Source organism: Aulonocara sp. 'chitande type north' Nkhata Bay, linkage group LG10 (genome assembly GCF_057382095.1).
Source record: "Aulonocara sp. 'chitande type north' Nkhata Bay isolate Kocher_YH1m ecotype deep benthic linkage group LG10, A_spYH_male_GT1.1, whole genome shotgun sequence".
Taxonomy (NCBI): Eukaryota; Metazoa; Chordata; class Actinopteri; order Cichliformes; family Cichlidae; genus Aulonocara; species Aulonocara sp. 'chitande type north' Nkhata Bay.
Genome location: NC_141353.1, coordinates 12500709 through 12523255, shown reverse-complemented (window position 1 = coordinate 12523255; position 22547 = coordinate 12500709). Strand labels below are relative to the sequence as shown.

The 22547-nt window shown below is 40.3% G+C and overlaps 1 protein-coding gene across 1 annotated transcript in view; it reads right to left on the bottom strand.

Annotated features, from left to right (window-relative positions):
- The window catches only part of LOC147320352 (polypeptide N-acetylgalactosaminyltransferase 10-like), an 88856-nt gene that overhangs the window by 21563 nt on the left and 44746 nt on the right, over positions 1 to 22547 (bottom strand). The window contains exons 5-6 of the mRNA XM_086308264.1: positions 6028 to 6213; positions 2734 to 2917 (exon numbers count right to left, since the gene is read on the bottom strand). Coding sequence (XP_086164390.1) covers positions 2734 to 2917; positions 6028 to 6213 — 370 coding nt within the window. The remainder of the gene's footprint in view (positions 1 to 2733; positions 2918 to 6027; positions 6214 to 22547) is intronic.

Below are 22547 nucleotides of genomic sequence, written 5' to 3'. Positions count from 1 at the left end.
AAAACAGAAAAGACACATAAACAAGGAGACAGAGAAGAAACATAACTACACCAAAACTTAACTAAACACTAAATAGAATAATAACACAAGAACTTCACAATGTAACCACCAGAAATACAAAATAAACTCAAAAAAACAAAATAAACTCAAAATGCTGAGTCGTGGACCCAGCCTCCCACACTAAGTGTTTGGTCAAGCGGAAATTGTTTGGATTCTCTCTGCATTACTTTATATTTGACCTTTAAACAGCCTCGAGTCTCAAAGACTTCATGATTTATCATATCACAGATGATATGATATGATGATACTTTTTAGCCCAATATATAACCAGTCTTCTACACACTGACTATATTAGAGGGATTAATAAAAAAGGTGTTTTACACAGTTATTTACACAGTGTTTTACGCCTACATCAATCAAGATTTAAGAGATTCTGTTTGATCCGACAGGGCAAGAAGGAAAAAAAACTCAAATTACACAACGCTGCCTGAAAAAAAAGTGTTGCTCCAAACCATTGGTCTAAATCCACATCAATGTAAATATGAGCATAGTCAGTGTGGAAAAATGTGGGGGTAAGGACTTAATTACAGCTGAGACAAAGTGAAGCAAAGGAGCTGAGACGGAGTTGCCAGTCTAATTTCAGCTTCTGTCTTAATTAAGAAAGCTCAGCACTTTGTCGTGTCACAATTATCCTCAGAAACACATCTTTCTTTCTCACACTGTCACATTTGGACACATTGGCAACATACAGCAGGGGAAACCAGTGGATTTTTTTTGTTTTGCTCCAGTCATAAAAGCAGAATTACCAAAAAGCTGCTGCATGCCAACCAGTCAAATTGCATTTTACATGCATGTCTGTGCATGTGTGTAACATGTTACATTTAACATCTAAAACGGTATTTTGTGAGGTCACAATGACCTTGACTTTTTGACATTTAAGCAGAGTTATTCTAATGGTTATTAGTTATCCTTCTAGTTCATCTAATCACTTCATTCTTGTGTCCAAGTGAAACTTTGAGCCAAACTTGCAGAAGCTCCCTTGAGGACTTCCTGAGAAGGGGACAGACAAGTCGAAAACATAAAGCCTCAAAAATTGTTTCCTGTGGTTGTTAAAGTGTCCCAAACCTACAAAACACAGATTATACATATTCATAAGGGAAAAACATCACAAATGGGCATCTGGCACCTGTCTCTAGATGTTCTCACTCGTGAAGCGCTGTTCTATAACAGTGTGATCGTACATAAGAGAACCACTAAGCATACGGTTCAGTTCATCTGTTGCTATATTCTGTATAGTTAGATGAGCACTGCAGTGCACCAGTGAAGTGTCTTCTTGGGAGGGTTTGACTTCCAGTGCAGCATCTGATGTGTGAGAGCACGGATTTTGGGAACATAAATGTAAGAGACAAAAATGTCTGTACATCATTACTAAATACAGAAGGGAAAAAGTGTTGTCAATATTTAAAGTGAGCCAATTGGATAAATGATGGATGGATGAATGAATATGAAGATGTTTTTTCACCTCTCATGTGAAAGGTTTTAGTTTTACAAGCTGATGGAGGTTCTCAGGCATCGTAGCTCTATCTACTTAACATTCAAACCTCTATTTTAGCTCCAGGTTGCGTTCAAATTAAGTGCTTAGAACTACAATGACTGGATGACTCAGAACCCCACACAGATACCTCAAGCATAGAAAATACATAAAAAGACTGCGTTAGGCCACCTCTAGAGGCGGAGAGACTGTTCATCAGCATGGCTAAATACACGGACCAGTTTTAGTTAAAGCAAAAACAAAAGTGGAATCAATTTACATTCTACAGTGTTAAAAATGTATACAAAATTACACAAATGTTTTTCACCACAAAAATGAATGTATTCATAGTTAGGGGCAGTTTGCATTACAGAACTTTGATATAATTTGTGTTACTTTCATATTCTGCATAAACTGGCTTATCTGATAAACTTAGCCTTGTGCTAAGCTAGCATAATTTAGCAAACAGCTAGTAGGCCAAAGTATTCCTTGTTAAAAATATTTTACTGTAATCAATACTTATGTTCAAGCAGACAAAAAAATAAGAGCTGATCTCCACTTTAAAAAACATCCGATATATATGCCTGATTCCGCCATTCTTTTTAAAAATCCAGCAGTAACATTACTGGAGTAGGAGTGAATGCATCTTACGTAACTGTTTGAAGTACAATATTTTGAAAGTGAAAATTCTAAACAAAGCAAACAAAAGTCATCTTCTTAATGGAAGTATCAACATCCTTATCAATACAGTAAACTAGTATCAATTTGGTGATGGGAGGCATCCTGCTAAAAATATTATCATTTCTATAGAGACATTCACTCCCCGTATCATGTCTACTTTCTGTCTGGGCAGCCCATTAGTGATTGTGTGATCCTGGCAACTCACTTACACCAGAGTAGGGAAAAAATAAGCCTCACAAACCAACATCATCTTTACTCACAAGACAAAGTACGACATACGCCTTTATTAGAAAGAGACTTTCAACAGCTCAGCCTGGATAATGAGAAGATTATGCACAATAAAGCATTTTAGAGGAGTGGACTTCAATTACTGTCATTTTATCATTCATCATTTAGGTCATTTAAATAAAATCCTTCAAAATCTAAATGCATATTTAAATGAAATAGGTATGCCGTGGAAGGAAAGCTTTAAGTCACTGATTAGATTTAAAGTGCACTACTTTTAAACTTGCGTTACTCACTCAAAGGGTTCACTGGGGTCATCCCTCTGCATCTCTGGAGGGATTGGAATCCGTTTGTAGTACATTTCCCAGTCAAACGCCCCTCGCATGGCGTCCCCTGCCTGCGTGTCATAGCCAAAGTTGTCGTGGTCGATGACGTCAATCATTGGACATACAATAGCCTTCCTGTTCTGGGCAATTCGATCTGTGAGATGCACATAGAGAGCCATTTGAATAATGTGAGTTAAATAAAAAAAATAAATAAGACAAGTTACGTGTTTATTTGCTGTATGTTGTGATATGGACAATAATAAATGAAACTCAGTCTTGGTTAACCCTTGTTCTGTTTGGTCCTCTGTTTGTGTTATAATATTTAGTTTTTGTTTAGAGATTCATCCTTTGGTCATAACCTCTCTATCCCCTTTTTCTCTCCTTTGTTTGTATCTAAACTCACCGGCTACTTTACTGCCTTGGACCTCCCTTTGCTTTCACAACCATCTTAATTCTTCATAGCATAGTAGTAGAGTGAATTTTGAACACTGTTATGTTCAAGAAACCAATCTGAGATGATTTGAGCTTTGTGACATGGTGTGTTATCTTGCTGGAAGGAGCCAGCAGAAGATGAGTACAATGTTTTCATAAAGGGATAGAAAATAATCAGCAACAATATTCAGGTAAGGTGCAGTCACTTATCAGAGTAGGTGATATTTTTCCAGTCCTGATATCCAGTTTGGGTGAGCCCATGTGGAGTCCACATTGTGGACTGTGGACTCTGTTTCCTGTTCTTGGCTTAGAGGAAGGGTGCCTGGTGCAGTCTTCTGCTGCTGTAGCCCATTTCAAGGTTTGACACGTCGTGCATTCAGAGATGTGTGTATTATTGTAGGGTCTACCTTACAATATAAAGCGCCTTAAGGTTTGTTGTTGTGATTTGGCACTGCATAAATAAAACTGAATTGAACAGAATAGAATAGAGATGCTTTTCTGCATACCCTGGTATGTTCTCTATAGACAATAGTGAATCCTCAGCTTGTCTGACATCAACAACCACACCAAGTCACTTAGATTAACTTTCTTTTCCATTCTGATGCTTGGTTTGAACTTCAGCAGGTCTTCTTGTCCATGTTTACGTGCCTAATGCACGGAGTTGCTGCCATATGAGTGTGAGTGTATGTGTTCTTCCTTTTACTAACTTCCACATAACATTTACATTTGGATACAGCTGTGAACGGATTCTTGGCAACAGCACTCCATAAGTTAAGGTCTTTGATGATCCAGAAGGGGATAGGAAAATTGTCCACCACAGATGTAGTTTTTAAAAATGCAGCTTTATACCTGAGTTTGAATTTTTTACAGCAAACAATATACGGTAACTTTATATTTGGATTCAACAATTATTAAAATACAGAAAATATTTATAGTTTCCGCTCCTCTTTCAGATGAAAAGCATGTATCATATCAATATTTGTATTCATAATTGCCAATTCAAAGTAATGATACTGCTGCACCTAATGCAAACCTGCAGTGCAGCTACAGTATGTTCACTTTTCCACAGCCTCCAGTCCTAACTCTTTCACTCCTGACAACAATCAAAGTGCCACAGTGGGCTGTAATGAACATGGCTGCTTGTTTATGTTACGCACTGGCAGACACACGTCCTATTCCCGCTTGATGTGTAAACAGCTTGACAGAGAGGTAACATGGGTCATAAGGTTTGCTGTGAAATGGTTCCAACTGGGAATGGCGCCATGCTGGGAAACCGAGTTGAACATGGGTCCTTAATGGAAAAAGGCAATTGATAAAGTGAGAATGAGGTAGTGAGCAAGTCCATCAGCCAGAAGAGGAAGCACTCAGTCTCGCAGCAGGGATAGTGTGAGTGCATGTGTGTGTGTGTGCATATATTTCTGTGTTTGAGAATGATTGGCTCTCTCTTAGTGAAAGCAATTTTGCAGCAATAACGTGACTTTGTACATTCCTGTGCTCCGTGACCTTGGGAGTGATACATTTTTCCGAGAGCGATGAAATTTGGAAATTGACATTTGTCAGATTTTGACATTTATAGATGTGTCCTTTTTGTTGCAAAAGTGAGGCATTTTTAAAACAACAAGTTATTTTTTAAGAAAATTTGAATATTTGTGAAAGTAAAGTAATTTAAAAATATTTGAAAATTAAACTGTCAAAAAGGTTGAAATGTTCTTTTGGAAATTAAGTGATATTTTTGGAGCAATTTTTGAAAGTGAAACGTTTTGGAAAACAGAAATTTCAGGACGTTTTTGTTTATTTAATTTATTTGTTTATTACATGAAAATCACAGTGCTACATTTAAACATTCAGCCAATATTCAAATGCTGAATGACTCTAATATGTTGCCTGGACTGGCTTTAAGTTGTTTACCAGAACGTCTGTAAACATGTTCTTTTTGTTTAATGCAGTAAATGTTATTATTGTGGCCAAAATAATTTATAATAATACATCTGTGTAGAAAATGTGGAAATTCATCCTTATATTTTTGATATTTTAATGGTTCAAGAGGGCAATGTGAACTGGGAGTGTGCAAGAAGCTGGTGGATACAACTGATATATAAAGTAAACACCATTACTATAATGATATATGCTGTAGTTAGCTTGTACACAAAATATCATTAGGCTACAAACTGTGGACACAGCTCTGAGTCACGGCGAGGACCCAGTAGTGCAGTTTAACAGTGAACGAGAGACAGCAAGAACGGACAAAAACTTGGTGATTAAACTATGAATTTATTTCTCAAACTGCACCTGTGTGGTGTCTCACTTTTCAGTGGCACTGCTGTGGGAGATGAGTCTCAGTATGTTGAAAAAAATGTGCCAACAGAAAAGTGAATGGCCTCATTTGTAGTCACCTTACTTTAGTCAACCATAAAGAAAGTAGCTGAGGTAGCAGAATATTAGTCACTGGAAATGTGAACGGGAACAAACCTGGATAAACTATTAAGTGAGTCTGAAACTCTACATACGCACTGCAGTGTTTATGATGTACACATTTTATGTATACATGAACTCATTTTTAAACGTAATGTTTATCCTTAGAACCCTATATCATGGCAGCTCTATCATAACTACGTGATCACAATCACATGCATTTGCTATTTTTATTACAACAATGTGGTCTGATGTCGTACTTTGAAGGAAGCCGTCAGACTGAATTGCTATTGGGTGTGGAAATAACACCCTATCTGGCTTGCAAATATTGGTATAAGACCTCGTACCGATTTTTGGATGGGAGATATGTCATCGGCACCTCATGATTGCTGGATGGATGTGTGCAAGCGTGTTTCTCACCCAGCAGTGGAGGCAGCCAGTTGACATTAGCTTCGCAGTGTGAGTCCAGGAAGGTGATGACTTCTGCCTTGGCAGCAGCGGCTCCAAGAAGACGAGTTCTGATCAGCCCCTCTCTCTTCTTCGTCCTCAAGATTTGAACCTTAGGCATCCGTTTCATGTACTCCTCCAGTGCCACCTTTAGGTGCTCTGCAAAGAGAGGAAGGTAGAGATGATTTGAGGTAAAGGACCACTCTGCTTCAGTAGATTCTTTATCACTTTTAGTCTTTTAAAACCAATCGACCACTTTTTGCTACCAAAAAGTCGTAATTTTTTTTTATCAATACCAAGAAAGGAAAGACTCTCATATTTTCAGTTTTCTAAATACAATATTTTAATGTCATTTGAACACTGCAACAAGCCGTACATGCTGTAATTATTTTCATTCTTTTCACACTTTACCTTCACATCGATCAAGCTCAACAACAAAATCCTTCATCACCGTGCTTTGTGTAAGAAGCTGATGCATATGCTTGAGCATTTAGTTTTTCAGCACAGTCCTTTGTTTTGTACTGCAAATGTTTGTTCAGGATTAAAATAAATACTATAGTAGCATTGATCATTTTGTTTGGAGTAGAAAATTGAAATAGGGACACATGTCCACAATGCATAGACAACGAACTCTCTCAATGTATTTCTTAAGTGTGAAAGAGTTGTGCTGTGTGTATTACCAGTAACAACATTTCAGTGCTCTTAGTTTTTCCTTGGTCCATCCATTGGTGTTACATCTTCTCTGTATCTGTGTGAGTAAATGTGTGAATGTGTGTGTACCAGTCTTGTGATTTTTCTTTTTCTGTCACTTCTTGTTTTGTTTGGTTATCACCCTCATTGTGCATCTTTGTAGTCTTTGTTTTCCAGCTCCTGTGATTGTGTGCTCAGTCCTAATTGATTCGACCTGCCCTTCACCCACTCAGACAGTAACATCCTGTCGCTCCCATCTGTCCTTTGTCAGTTCAACTGCTGACCTTCCTGCATGTCCTCTTTTATTTTTATCTGAATTACTCTTTGGTAGAATCAGCAGCCATCAGATTTGCATCTGCTACCTTTCACCATTTCCAGTTAGTTTCCCTTTTTTGTTTGTTCAGCCTGTCTGTGTAGTTCTGTCTCTGCAGTTTGGTTCTCCTTGAATCAAGAACTGGCATGTAACACAAAGACTGGCGACCTACTGAGTTTACCTTCCCTCCTGCCCATGCTCCATGCTGGTAGCCGGGATACACTCCAACCCAGTGCAATTCTGCACACAATAAGCAGTTTATACAACAGCTGTTTGTTTTTTTTTGCAGAGGTACCAAAAGAAAGTTTGGGGATAGGAAAGTTTTACTGTTCACTCACTGTGTCTACTTCACAAATCTTCAAAAAGAAGAAAAAAAAAATCTGTTCTCTGCTTCAGTTTTCTGCCTGTGGGATTTTGCCATTTTAAATGCAGAAATTACAGACAGAACATTTAACCACAGGAGCAACGAATCAGACTGATGAGATGCAGGGCTGTGATGTTTTACCTATGTAGGACAAATATCTGCAAACATGAGTGAAGGTAATCTCAGTTCCGGAAATAGACAAAACAACAACTCTAGCAATCCATTTAATGAGCAAGATCAGACAGCGTTCAAAACCGGCTGCCAGGAGATGCACGAACAATGAAATGTGAAAATCTCATTGTTAAGATCTCATTTGGACAATTGCTTGCACATATGGCTATAAATATATGACTATAAAGAGATAAACTTTACAAATATTTGCTCATACTCACAACGTTTCTCAAAGAATAGTTCTTTATACTGAAAATGTAACAAGCGAATAAAAGCGCATTATAACCTGACATTTGGTTAGGTTAAGATGTGTCACACATTTTTTGCAGAACAATCTGCAATTTGCTAAAAAAGACTGCTGAAACATTTTGGCTGTTAAAATTCAGTCTGTCATTGATTGTAATCATGTCAATGATCTGTAAATGCATAGTTAAGTGTAAGTACCATTATTCATTGAAATGGGCTGGGATAATGGTCTCCCTGAAGAGAGAAGGCTTTGTTTTTGTTTTTTTCGTTGTTACGTTTTAATGCTCTTCATACAAAATTTAAAGGCCTTTAAAAAAATCTAACCTAAAATGTGAGATATTTTATATTATTAGTATGACTGTCTGTGTAGGTGGCCTGGGCTGTTTTGTTTGTATAATAAGTACAATTAATTGCAACATTTTGACAAACCAGAGCATTACAAGTATGAAATACTATTTTACCCAACTGATATCATGGATTATTCTATGAGAACACTTAATTCTGTTATGGTGTCATGGTCTTGGGGCTGTGGTATTTTTGTGATTATTTAGAGTGTTTCTCTCTGACTTATGTTAATGATTTGAGTTTTTGAATTTCCATTTCTTTAGTGTAAAGCTACTGTGTGTAGGTATATATCTAACCTTTGCATTAGTTATTTCCTGTTTTGTTTTGGTACTAATTTGGCTCGTGTGCTTTGTATTCAGTTTTACTTTCTCCTCTTGGATTGTGTCTGTTGTGTGCTCCCATGTCTCATTTCCCTGATTGGCCTTCATTGTGTCTGTGTGAGTAAAGAGAGTCCTGTCTTCTGCTCGTCCTTTGTAGGTTTCGCTTTCCTGAATAACTAGGAAGTTGGAATTTCTGAGTTCCGAGATTTCCCACTCAACCAAGAGTTAACAATCCAATTGGTCTTCCATGGTCTCTTGTGTTCTGGGGGCCTCTGGATGTCTGGAGTTTTGATCTCCTCCATACCCGCTTCACACCCTGGAGGACGGGGCTGTGGCCCCCCCACACTCCCTAGCAGATCATTACATGGAGAAACCTTTGGAATGCAAGCATGCTGATCCACACAGGTATGCACACATGGGTATTCACAGACGCGGACTAAAGCTTTCTTGGCTGCTGCCTCAAAGCACACTGTGCGCTGTCTATCTTGCGTGCTGCACAATATCGTTTATTATTTAGTAAATATTGATATCTATGACTAGCTAGTTTATTGTGATGGTGCTTTGTTTTCTCTATTATTATGTTGCTCTTTGTTGTTTGCTGTCTCCTCTGTTTGTTTTTTTTTTGTTTTTTTCTCCATACAGGTGACCCAGGAGTTTTGTTTTTTTTTTTTGTTTTTTTTCTCTCTCTTCCCCCCCCTTCTCACCGTCTCTTCTCCCCTTTGGTTTTCTTTCTTTCTCTCCCCCTCTTTCTCTCATTCATTCCCCCTGTCCTATTTATTAAAAAAAAAAAAAAAAAAAAAAAAAAAAAAAGACAAAGGATGAACTGAAGCTCTGCCATCACGTAATGTCGCATACTGCTGTTTCTGATGTCATTTAAAAAAAAGAAAGAAAAGAGAATCAGAATCCTTCACTTAATCCCTAAGGAAATTATGTAGAACAAAAACTCTCTAGCCACATAATTGAAAGGAAATCTATTAAACAGACGAACATTAAGAACAAAGTAAAGGACAAAAAATAAGTAAGAAAAAGTTAAAGTAAAGAGGAAAGCAGGAGCAACTGTAACAGGCTGCATGCATTGTTGATGCATGCACACTCATGATGGCGCACATCCAAGATGGCGGCCCTGGATGTAAACAATAGCAAATTTGTGAAACTTTCTATATCTATCTATGCTGTCACTGTTGTGTATTTGTGACTCACTACATAAGCCATACTGACCACGCTCTATCCAGTGATGTTTTTAAGCGCAAAAAACTTTTTCGTCACTTTATCTGGAACGAGCTAACTTGGACTCCAGAAGCAATACTCTTAAATTCCGACATCAGAGTTTTGAGTAATCTGGAGCATGGAATATATTCTGAAATCCAAATCCAAGAAAAATCAACAAACTACTGTTTGTTGATTTTGTTTGGATTTTTGTACAGACTTGTTGTGGGCCTTCTGCCAATAAAGCTGCCTTTTTGTTTAACAAGTCTGAATTTAGGTTATTTTCGTGCAATTTTATGACATGAAGAATCACAGTTGATTATCCAATGGGTTGGACATCAAATACCTATGCTCTGTCAGATTCTGTTGGTAAAAGATGAGCATAAGATGCGTAGGAGAGAACCAGCCTCACTGAAGATTGGAATTTGAAGCTTCGGGGACAGCAGTTGTGTTAGCCACACATCGTCAGCTAGAAGAAGATGACGCTTAGAGGCCTGTTTGTTAATTTACTTTTTCTTTGGTTTAGGCTCTAAAACACCATAAACTTTGTTAGTTTGCTAGGTTTGGGATGACAGTGTAGTTTGGGTTAAAATACACCCTTTCATAGCATTAAACACTGCAGATATGGCATCAACTCCTCACAAGGTTTCTGTCGGTCCCCTGATGCACTAGATTTATGCCATTACTAACACTCAAAAGCAGTATTTGATGCCCTGAATGAGGTTGGCATTTCACACCATGAGATGCCCTAACCCTGACCTTATCCCCAATCCTAACCTTTTCACGTTCAAAAAGCCTAAAACACAAAGACATTAAACACAAACGATGCTATTTATACACAATCCCTTAACGTCATGTTTTAATGCTAGGTGATCATTCTTGAGGATAAAAGCAGAAGCCCAGTGGTTTGAATAGAAAACCTTCTTGAAGTACAGAAAACGTGACATATGGTTTTGACAGCTTCTTTACAAACAGTGTCACAATACTGCCTGTCTAAAGAAGAAGACAGATAGACTAAGAGTAGCTGAAACGTTGACCTTTTAACGTCATCCTTTAGAAACTCTTTGCTTTCATGCCAAATGCAGAAATCGTACTGAGCTGAATTTGATGGAGAGGAAGAGAAATATAAAATTGCTCTGCCTGCTGCCTTTTTTAAATACATGAAGATGACCTGCAGTGGAAGGAAGAATGACTGCAGATGGTTTTATATTTTCAATATGAAGAAAGGTTAAGAAAGAAGAGCTAAACTTTCAACAGACATTAAAAAGACTGTAAATTGGTAAATAAAACAATCTCCACCCAACCCTCATTCTCCCAACTAATATTCCAGGATTTTATTTATTTATCTTTGTTTTGTTTTATTTCCAGAAGATGAAGCACTTTAGAACAGCAGCAGGGAAGTGGAGCAGGAGGTTGACAGATGAATTGGTGTTTCCATCAGTACTGATGCAGACACTGTACTGGTCAATTGTGGCGAAGAGAGAGCTGAGTGAGGCAGTTGATTTTCTAGATGATGTGCGTTCCTACCCTCACCTATATCATCATAAGCTCTGGGTAGTGACCAAAAGAATGAGATCGCGGTGGAAATGGGATAGTGGTGGTTGGTCATGTGGATAGGGAAAGGAGCTCAGAGTAGAACATTTCAGTTGAGGTGGTTCGGGCAACTAATTAGGATATCACCTGGGTACCTCTTAGGCCCTGGGCGCACCTCGGTGTCACCCCGCCCACCAGTGGTGGTGGCAAAGGAGAGGGAGGTCTGGGTGCCTCTGCTTAGACTGGTGCTCAGGTGGACCAGCATCACAGCAGCTGAAAATGGATGGATGGAAAAGCAACAAGTCACATCAACAAACAGCTAGGAGGATGTGACGGGAATCGCACATTCTTTGTCAAGATTTCATGTTTTTTTTTAAACACTATTTCTTGCATCTTTCGGTGTCTCACCTGTTCACCTTTCCTGAAACAATCCTATTTCCCCCCAAGCATAAGCTGGGGATCTTTTGCTTGTTAGGCTAATTTGTAAACTACTAGAGTATTTTAACACGACTGATTATAAATGGTTATGGATTTTTTACAGAAACTGTATTTCTTCGCAGATGGTCGTAGGGTTTAAGAAAATTATATATATATATATATATATATATATATATATATATATATAGCAGCTGGATAGCGTAGTGGTTAGACTACACGCCTTTGGAACAGAGTATCGCAAGTTCGATTCCTTCCTGGGGCGTCTGTATCCAGTAAGGGTCCTAAGGTTAGACCCCCTATGCTAAGCAAGCCTACCGCAGACATGAGCGAGACAGATAAATATGAAGGCATGCCGGCTCGGACGTCGCCCGGATCAACAAGGTCCGCGTCAGGTGTTGAGGAACCAGGGCACCCTGACAAAAAGTGGGCTACTGGAACAAGAAGGCATCCACTCAACATCCACAATGACGGCGAAACAACTAGTAGCTCAGTGTTCCAACATTCGAAAGAAGGGACTGCTCTCACAGCTAGAGATTGACGAGGTACAACACAAATGCTACGGCAAGGAGGAGTCAGGACGCCAGGTCAGGGGGGAGATATCATCACCCCCACCCGAGATTGGGTACATAGCCCCAAGTGCGATAGGAGAAGGATCGTTGAGTGCGAGAGGAACTGACCTGAAAAATAGGATCATGGCCAAGCTTGAAACCTGGATCCCCTGTAGCCGGTTACCAAGATTACGTGAAGTACCCTCAGAAGGTCTGCTAGATGATGTTAATGCAGCACTACGGGCACTAACAAGCTAACCGACACTAACAAGCTGATCTACAATACGGCATCAGTGAGATGCTTGGCTACAAGTTGAACAGCGACAAGGGGCAGTACCCTCCATGGAGAAGGAGGCTAGAGGGCAAGATCAAAGTAGCCAACTAACGGAGGTGCAGAAAGGTGCGACAAATAAGGTGCCTAAGAAATACAGCAAGCTGTCCATACTGAGGCCTTGGAAACTGCCAAGCAAAGACTCACAGCCTTGGCCAGCCACTTGAGGAGGTACACCAGAGAGATAGAAGGCAGGAGAATAAACCAGCTGTTCTCCACAGAACCAGCAAGGGAACAATAAGAGACGGAGCAATACTGGAAGAGCATATGGGAGAAGGATGCAACCCATAACGGCAATGCTCAGTGGCTAGTGGATCTGAGAGCAGACCACAGCGACCTCCCTGAACAGGGTCCAGTAACCATCACAGTGGCAGATATCCAAGAAAGGGTCTCCAGTATGAAGAGTTGGACAGCACCAGGCTGGCTGAAGAAGCTGACTGCACTCCACGAGCGTCTGGCAGCACAAATGAACCAGCTGCTAGTTAACGAGAGACACCCGGAATGGCTAACCGAAGGCCGGACGGTCCTGATCCCCAAGGACCCCAAGAAGGGACCGGTCCCCTCCAACTACCGACCAATAACCTGCCTCAGTACTACATGGAAGCTAGAATGCCTAGAATTGCACAAGATCAATGGGACCCTAAGAGCCTTCATCAGGAACTCAATGGGGATGTGGCGTACAACACTAGAGGCCAACTCCAAGCCCATAGCACAAGTCACCATCAAGTGCGGGATCTACCAAGGAGATGCTCTGTCCCCACTGCTGTTCTGCATAGGCCTGAACCCCCTCAGTGAGATCATTAACAAGACTGGCTACGGATACCGACTACGGAACGGAGCAGTTGTCAGCCACCTCCTGTACATGGATGACATCAAGCTGTATGCCAAGAGTGAACGAGACATCGATTCACTGATCCACACTACCAGGATATACAGCAATGACATTGGAATGTCGTTCGGACTGGAGAAGTGTAGTCGGATGGTAACAAAGAGAGGGAAGGTAGTCAGAACTGAGGGGATTGAACTACCAGAAGGCAACATTGCAGACATCAGAATCAGAATACTTTATTCATCCCGAGGGAAATTAGGGGACAGTTACAAGTACCTGGGGATCCCGCAGGCGAATGGGAACCATGAAGAGGCTGCTAGAAAAGCTGCAACCACCAAGTACCTGCAGAGGGTCAGGCAAGTCCTGAGGAGTCAGCTGAATGGTAAGAACAAGATCCGGGCCATCAACACGTACGCCCTGCCCGTGATCAGGTACCCTGCTGGGGTAATAGGCTGGCCAAAGGAGGAGATAGAAGCCACTGACATAAAGACAAGAAAGCTCCTTACCATGCATGGAGGGTTTCACCCCAAGTCCAGCACCCTGAGGCTGTACGCTAAGAGGAAGGAAGGGGGCCGGGGACTGGTGAGTGTCAGCACCACAGTCCAGGATGAGACAACGAACATCCAAGAATACATTGGGAAGATGGCCCCAACTGACCGAGTGCTCAGTGAATACCCCAGGCAGCAGAAACCCAAGAGAGAGGAGGGAGACGAGGAACCATCATGGAAGGACAGGCCCCTGCACGGTATGTACCACCGGCAGATAGAGGAGGTGGCTGATATCCAGAAATCCTACCAGTGGCTGGACAAAGCTGGACTGAAAGACAGCACAGAGGCACTAATCATGGCAGCACAAGAACAAGCTCTGAGTACAAGATCCATAGAGGCTGGGGTCTATCACACCAGGCAAGACCCCAGGTGCAGGCTGTGTAAAGATGCCCCAGAGACAATTCAGCACATAACAGCAGGGTGCAAGATGCTAGCAGGCAAGGCATACATGGAACGCCATAACCAAGTGGCCGGCATAGTGTACAGGAACATCTGTGCCGAGTATAACCTGGAAGTCCCGAGGTCAAAATGGGAGATGCCCCCAAGGGTGGTGGAGAATGACCGAGCTAAGATCCTGTGGGACTTCCAGATACAGACGGACAAAATGGTGGTGGCTAACCAACCGGACATAGTGGTGGTAGACAAGCAGAAGAAGACGGCCGTAGTGATCGATGTAGCGGTTCCGAATGACAGCAATATCAGGAAGAAGGAACACGAGAAGCTGGAGAAATACCAAGGGCTCAGAGAAGAGCTCGAGAGGATGTAGAGGGTGAAGGTAACAGTGGTCCCCGTGGTAATCGGAGCACTAGGTGCGGTGAATCCCAAGCTAGGCGAGTGGCTCCAGCAGATCCCGGGAACAACATCGGAGATCTCTGTCCAGAAGAGCGCAGTCCTGGGAACAGCTAAGATACTGCGCAGGACCCTCAAGCTCCCAGGCCTCTGGTAGAGGACCCGAGCTTGAAGGATAAACCGCCCGCAGGGGCGTGCTGGGTGTTTTTATTTATATATATATATATATATATATATATATATATATATACTGTCTTTGCACCGATCCATATAGCCACCATTTACTGCACGAATGATGCTTTGAATGACACAAACAAGAAGTACTATGTTACTTATTTGAATAGCTAAATGTTATTAGCAAATGAAAAACTGCAGTCCTCACTTGAAAAAGCAAGTCAATCCAGTTTTGATGAGTGACATTCAGAGAATGGTCACTTCTGAGTGATAGAAACCAACATTTACATCTAACATTGAGGCTTCAGGGGAGAGCTTCACAAGCTAATGGCTAACTATGGCGTATAAAGTCTATGCCTTTATGTTCTATATCCTTTTGGTGAAGACTTTGACTGATCTGCAACTCCAAGCAAATCCTCTTTGCACTGTAACCAATGACAACTAGTGGTTATGCAGTCAGCTATTGACTGGACAACTGATTAACTATATTTATTCTATTTTTAATACAAATGGATCAAACTAATCTGATGTATACATGCTGCTGTATTTTTTACATTTATTTCATATGTTTTGCCCACTTTGATGTTGCTGTTTGAAGACTTTTACTTTTTATTATTCCATCAAAAACTAATCCTAAATTAGTTCTCTCTGCCCTTCCTTGAATTTCATGTTGTTGTTTCCCCTTCCTGCCTTCCATTGGACTGCAGTGAAGATCATTACTTTCAGCCCATGTTACACAGCAGCTGACCTACACCCTATAAAATGTGACATTGCAACAAGGGCGGAAGGTCTCTGTAAGGTCAGCATCAAACTGAGAGGAAAAAGCAGAGTCTCCTCACTTTATGCTCATGCAATAAATCAACCCATTAACTACTGACCATTAAAAGGCTGACTCTTGCTCTTTATGAACACTCACCCCGCTCAAAGTAACGTTTACATCATCCTTCCAATGACAGGAACCGAGGCAAAATTAATCAAAGAACACTCACCCCATGTGTGAAGAGAGCTTGTATGGGGAGAGGTGAGGAAGACAGATCAGAGCATTTAATTATGATTGGTTAATTTTCCCTCAATAAATTGTGATACAGCTCGTACTGTTTACCATAACCAAGGAGGCAATTAATCACTCTAATGAGAGTGAGCTGATGTTGGCAAACACATTAGTCTTTATTAGAATGTGAAGCAGAGGAAACTGGAAGGCTGAGGCGTTGGGGCCATTTCACAGTGTATACAGCAGAGGCATGAATCACTCATCATACAGCAGGCTGGTGATAGGAGTTCAGCCTATTTATTTGGCACAGAGTGGATTCCACCTGAACTCCCGTGATATTATCCATCCATTTTTGTTAGTTTACCTCCCTGGAGTCTTTCACACACATTTTACATGAACAGTCCTGGAGTTTTCCCGCCATCTTTCATCATCTCACATAGGGCCAAACTCAAACATGAATATGTGCTTAGAAGTTGAAAGACATGACAGCAGCCCTCAGGCTTTTGTATGGTGGCCCTGAGAGGTCAAACACACTGCACCTTAAGAAAACACCATGACACAGAAAAATGCTGCAAAAGCAGAAAAAAGGAGAGGTTTTTTTGGGGAGACAATAACGTGACGGAACAACTGTGGAAGTGAGACCAGAGGGTTCATCTGTGTTTTATTTGCATGATTCATATAATATTGTAGAAGCATGTTTGCTAACAGCTTGTCACTTCTGCAGCTGCTCCCTCACATTATTTTCTCCCCCAAAAGACTCCCCTTGTGTTTTGTGAGCTTTCTTCTTATTTTGTATTTATTTAATTTTGTTGTGACCTTTAAAAAAAAAACAGTTGTGTTTTGTGTGCTTTTATAGAATCTATTAGCTGGTGTTTTTTTCACGCTGCAGTGCATTTGACCTCTCAGAGCCACCGTACCTTCGTCTCGGTGATGACATGAGGTTAAAATGTCAAATGTGTCAGAATAAACTTGTGGATTATGTTTGTCTTACTTTGGTTCATGAACTTAAACACTGACCAAGTGGAGCCTCCTCATAGGACTAGTGAGTCACTGCATTATCCTTTGAATATATTAGCTGTACTGTTATTATTAAAATGCCTTAATTAAATAAAATGATAGCCCACAAATCCATCACTTTGCTGAATTGTTTTATAACATCTGTAAATTCACTAATCTTTGCTCAACTGAAATCCCAGAAATTACAATTACTAACTAGTGTTGTCTCACATATAGATATGGGTTAGCTTGAATTCCAGAAAGGCTGCAATCATTGTTTTAAAGGATACTAACACTTAATAAAACGTAAGAATATCTGACTTTATGTAACCAAGATGTAACACATACACACCCTTCCCGCCCCCTAAAACACAAACCTCTGAAAGCTAAAAATAACTACTATTAAGTAAGGTTACTTTTTTATTGGATATTTTTCATTTTAGCACTCTAATATTGTAATGTTCTCATGAAGTATATATAAAGAAATAATAAAAAAAATATTTGCACCGAAGAGAGATCAGGTTTTAAGTCGTAGGGCCTATGAGCTCAAAGTCAAACACACAACACTGCAGTCCACACACGAGCAACATCCTTTCTAATGGATTAAAAAAAAAAAAATCAATTAATGCTGAAACACAGCAGGTCCAACATGGCACACTGAGCTGTTTTCAGGGTGGTGGATTAATCCCTAGAAGCGCTGGCACACCACCAAAGACTGGAGCCGCTTGTTTATTCCCCCAGCAAAATATTCCAGTGCCCTTGTGAACTCCATCACACTCTGTCAATTTTCTCTCATGAAATAAATTATTCTCAAGGGAGTGGCTGCGCCTATTGTAGGTCAGTTTTGCCACACTGTTAGGGACAGGAAGCACGAGGAAGTGCACGGCAAACAAATGATGTCAAGTTTGCGACCAGTGTTTCGCTGATCTGCATGTAATTTCACATTCTGTTTTACTCCGAGGAAAGCCTGATGAATTTCCTTAAGTAATTTCTTGAGTCAGCATTGGCTAGGGCTGAAGTGAGGAAAGTAAGTCAGGAAAATGCACTGAATGAATAAAACAACACCTCTTGTTCTGCTGCAGCAAGTTTGAAAGACTTAAACTGTCTACTGGGATTTCAACCTTTGCTGCAATGCCAAATTGGTGGTGTACGCCTTTCTGTTACCAATAACAACGAGCAAATAAATTCTCACTGTAAACCAGCAGTTGGCAGCAATCACTGCTTTCAAACAAAGTAGATCAAACAATGTAGAAAGACTAACCAGAATACAATTATTAATTTATTTATTTTATGTAGTAAGGAGCTTGGTCTGGCCTGATGACGTGAGATACATCCTGAACACAGTCTGCGCACAGACAGAAGAATGGCTGCCTTTATACTTCCATTTGTCAAAGGCTGAGGGTGTGGTACACATCTGCACAAGCTGTTTTCTTTTCATTGGGGACCTGACACGCTGGCTGCAGAAAAAGCTAGCAGTCGATATTCAGATGGATGAGGACAGATGGATGGATGGATAGTCCTTATTAGATGGCAGAAGTTTGGTTGCAAGTCAAAGATTTCACAGGCAGGGGAGCACAGATTTTGTCTCATTTGCGAGCTTTGTGCTTTTCCACTTTGTTTTCAGTCACATTTTAGTTTCACATTTTGCTGCTTGGCACCAACAGCTTGCCAACATTAAGTTTTTTCACATTGTAAACTTTGCACATTGAAAATTATTTTCAGATGTATTCAGTGCCTTTACATGTGATGCCAAAGGGCCCTCAAGAAACCACATGTTTTACGTCAGTGGCATAACCCTTTAACAAGTCAGCATAGGACAGTGCATCGGGAACAAGTTATAGATGCAAGTGTGGTTTTTTTAAAAGTTCCTTTTTCTACCAAATACAATTTCAATCTTTATTAAAATCAGTGATCTTAGAGCATAATCACACCAACACACTGTCACACTGTCCTGATCACTATCACACTGCAATCAGGAAAGAAACAGATTAAATCAGCACAGAGTCAGGAAAGAATAAAATAACATAATAGAGGTTCACACAGACAATAATCGGGTGTCAAGCTTTTAAATGGCACCTGGGACTGTGAGATAATAACATTGTATTTTGAGAACATTTTTTGTTACTTTAGGAATTCATAGTTCAGATGCCACAGCGGCAAGAAATCACAAAGGAGCTCAGAACCAGCCTGTTTTCCATTGCAAAACAGTGTCCTTCAAGTCCTTACAAAAACAGAGTTTACTCATGCCACAGGCATGCCATCGAAGTACATGAACAGCTTTAAAGTACATTGACAAAACCATAACTGTCAGAAATCAGTAAGAAAAAAGTATACAAATTACCCACTGTGATGTGTAGTTGTTTTTTTATTTATTTATTTATTATCTAAGATCAAAATTAAAACAGATAAACACAACAACTTGATTTTTTTCCTTTTTTTCCCTTTTCAAAGCACAACCTCACTGAAAGATTGAAAGACAGAGATTTGTCAGTAAGAAAAAAATTTCTTTTATTATAGATGATAACTTACTGAAAAAAATAATGCAAAAGTAATAAAAGAGATCCTTGTGTAACTGAAAGTAAACACAATAGCATCTTACTAAAAGAAGGTTACATAATAATAATAATAATAATAATAATAATAATAATAATAATAATAATAATACTTTAAGACTGTATGTATTAAAGCCTGTTAGGCTTATGTAGGCTTTCCACAGATCTTCTAGCATCTGCTGAAAAATTGTCAAACAACAATCTTGCATAATTTACTGACCCTAGCAATCTCAGAATTGAGAGCTTGTTTTTACGACTCTTCATAGTTATCTTTAATCTGAACCTTTAATTGTGCAAGAGTTGGAAGTCTGCTGGTTTCATAAGCTCCATCTAAATGTGCTACTTTATTAAGTAGATATGAAAAAAATCAGTGGGAATGACAAGTGAAAATAAAACTTGTTTAGAATGAGTATCACTCATCTGGAGATTAACAAATATAACAAAAGAAATGTGGGTTTGTACAAGGAATGGCTTTATTTATATAAAACAAGCAACCCTTGTATCTTGCCACAAGACTCTTGTGTGCATTCATCATATTGTTTCTAAACTCACCATCAGCCTTTTTACTTCATTCATTTTTGATCGTGTCTTACTTAGATATAAGAAATACACTTTAACGTTTTTTTAATGTCCATATTATGACATTACTACTTTGAAAAAGAGAGAACAAACAAAAAAAAAAATGTATCATGATGGCAAATATTCCTCCCCATTGCTTTGTAAGGATGGAAATTGTGTTTCTGTACTTGTGTTTTTCAGTTTTTAGAAGAGCTCAATTTAGTTATAGGAAGAACATATCACTTATTCAATCAGCAGCAAAGAAAGGAAGGCACTAAAGGTTGGCTTAAAAAGAAGTGAATATGGTATGCTGCTTTAAAAGGCAGGCCAAGACTACATTTTACAGGTTTATAACTTAACGCAGAGGCCAGCATATACAATAGCAGCGCTACAGTATATTTCATTTAGTTTGTCTTCACACAGTAAGCATGACTTATCTGGTTGTCTCCTCTTCAGAAAGACGTTTGAATTGATCAGCTCCCAGTGATGGCTCCACATCTCTAAATGGCAACACTCAATTAGCTGCTTTTGTCCTCTGTCGTCTGTCTCCCTCTCAACCTCCCTCTTCATATCACTCTCTCCCGCGTATCTCCATCACACTTCACTGAGCGCCATTACCTCATTATCTCCCTTCACCCTCATTCACACACACACACACACACACACTTGAATGAATAAACATGGCAAAATTTGTTCTGTGTTTCTGCAATGCCTCCTCTTTCTCCCCCTTTAGTCACCCCCCATCGCTGCCTGTCCCATAAATCATCTCCTATCTCCTCATCACCATTGCTTCCTCTCCCCACTGCTCCATCATGATGGTGAGGCTGCTACTGTTGATAAGACTGTAGCTTGACACTGCTGACAGTAGCTTTCTCAGGCAGCCAAAACAACAAATCTAACTAGACTGTTCCAAAATTTTAACTGATTGTGTATTCAGTAATGTTTATATAATATCCATAGCTAAATCTATATACTGTATCTACAATAATAATAATAATAATAATGGATTGCATTTATATAGCGCTGTACAATTCCACTATTCATTCACTCTCACACACTGGTGGAGGCAGCTACAGTTGTAGCCACAGCTGCCCTGTGGCAGACTGACAGAAGCGAGGCTGCCGTATCGCGCCATCAGCCCCTCTGGCCATCACCAGTAGGCGGAGTGTCTTGCCCAAGGACACAACGGCAGAGACTGTCCGAGCCAGGGCTCGAACCGGCAACCTTCCGGTTACAAGACAAACTGCCAACTCTTTGAGCCACGATCGCCCCAGTATCTGTCTCTCTATATATAGCCAAAAAATGTCAGTGGGTCAGAAGGTGCATGAGTCAGCCTGTGTACCACCTCAAATGTCTTAAAAACTCCAGGACTTTGGAATCTAGTGCAAATAATTAAGACCCAAGAAAATAATCGTAATTAAAATTTTTGATCTTGAGAAAGCGGCAGCACGGTGGTTAGCACTGTTGCCTCACAGCAAGAAGTTCAATTCCACCATCAGGCCGGGGTCTTTCTGTGTGGAGTTTGCATGTTCTCCTCGTGTTTGCGTGGGTTCCCTCCGGGTACTCCGGCTTCCTCCCACCGTCCAAAGACATGCAGCTTGTGGGGATAGGTTAATTGGCTTATCCAAATTGCCACTAGGTGTGAATGTGAGTGTGAATGGTTGTCTGTCCCTATGTGTTAGCCCTGCGACAGACTGGCAACCTGTCCAGGGTGTACCCCGCCTTTCGCCCTATGACAGCTGGGATAGGCTACAGCGCCCCCCGCGACCCTGAAAAGGATAAGCGGAAGCGAATGGATGGATGGATCTTGAGAAAATAGAAAACGGTCCATGATCAAGCACGTAGAATGGCACAGGAAAAAAGGAAAGTTTAAAGCTTTTGATTGGGTGGACTTTTTACAGCCTACCTCTAAAGTCACTCGCTCTTTCCTCTTAGCATATACTAGATCATCTGTAACGTGCACAAGTGAAAGTCAAATAGATAGATGGATAATAGATCCAAATAGATGGATTGCCATTAAACTGACCGAGCAGAATGACCACTTTCAAACATTATATAATACAAGTAAGTGCTGATTTATCACGTAATCTAATCGGCATACCATAATGAGACTGACTCATTGCACATAGGATAACTTACTTTCTCTACACTTTCCTCCCCTCAGCCCTAACCAGTCATGGCAGAATGACGCCCCTCCCTGGGCCTGCTTCTGCCTCATGTTTCTTCCTGTTAAAAGGGAGTTTTTCCTTTCCACGTTCGCCAAAGCACTTGTACATAGGGGGCCATTTGCTTGTTGGGGTTTTCTCTGTATTACAGTAGGATTGTTATCTTACATTATGAAGCATCTTGAGGCACCTGTTGTTGCGATTTGGCGCTATATAAATAACTGACCTGAATTGAACTACAATTAGCAAAATGCTAATCTGGGCTATAAAAACCTTGAAGAGCAGCTACATGTTATTATTTTTCTGATTTTCAGTCGACTTGCTGAAAAGAAACAATGTTAGAAATTCTGTATGTTTTTGAAAATGGTCCAGTTCATTCTAGCCCG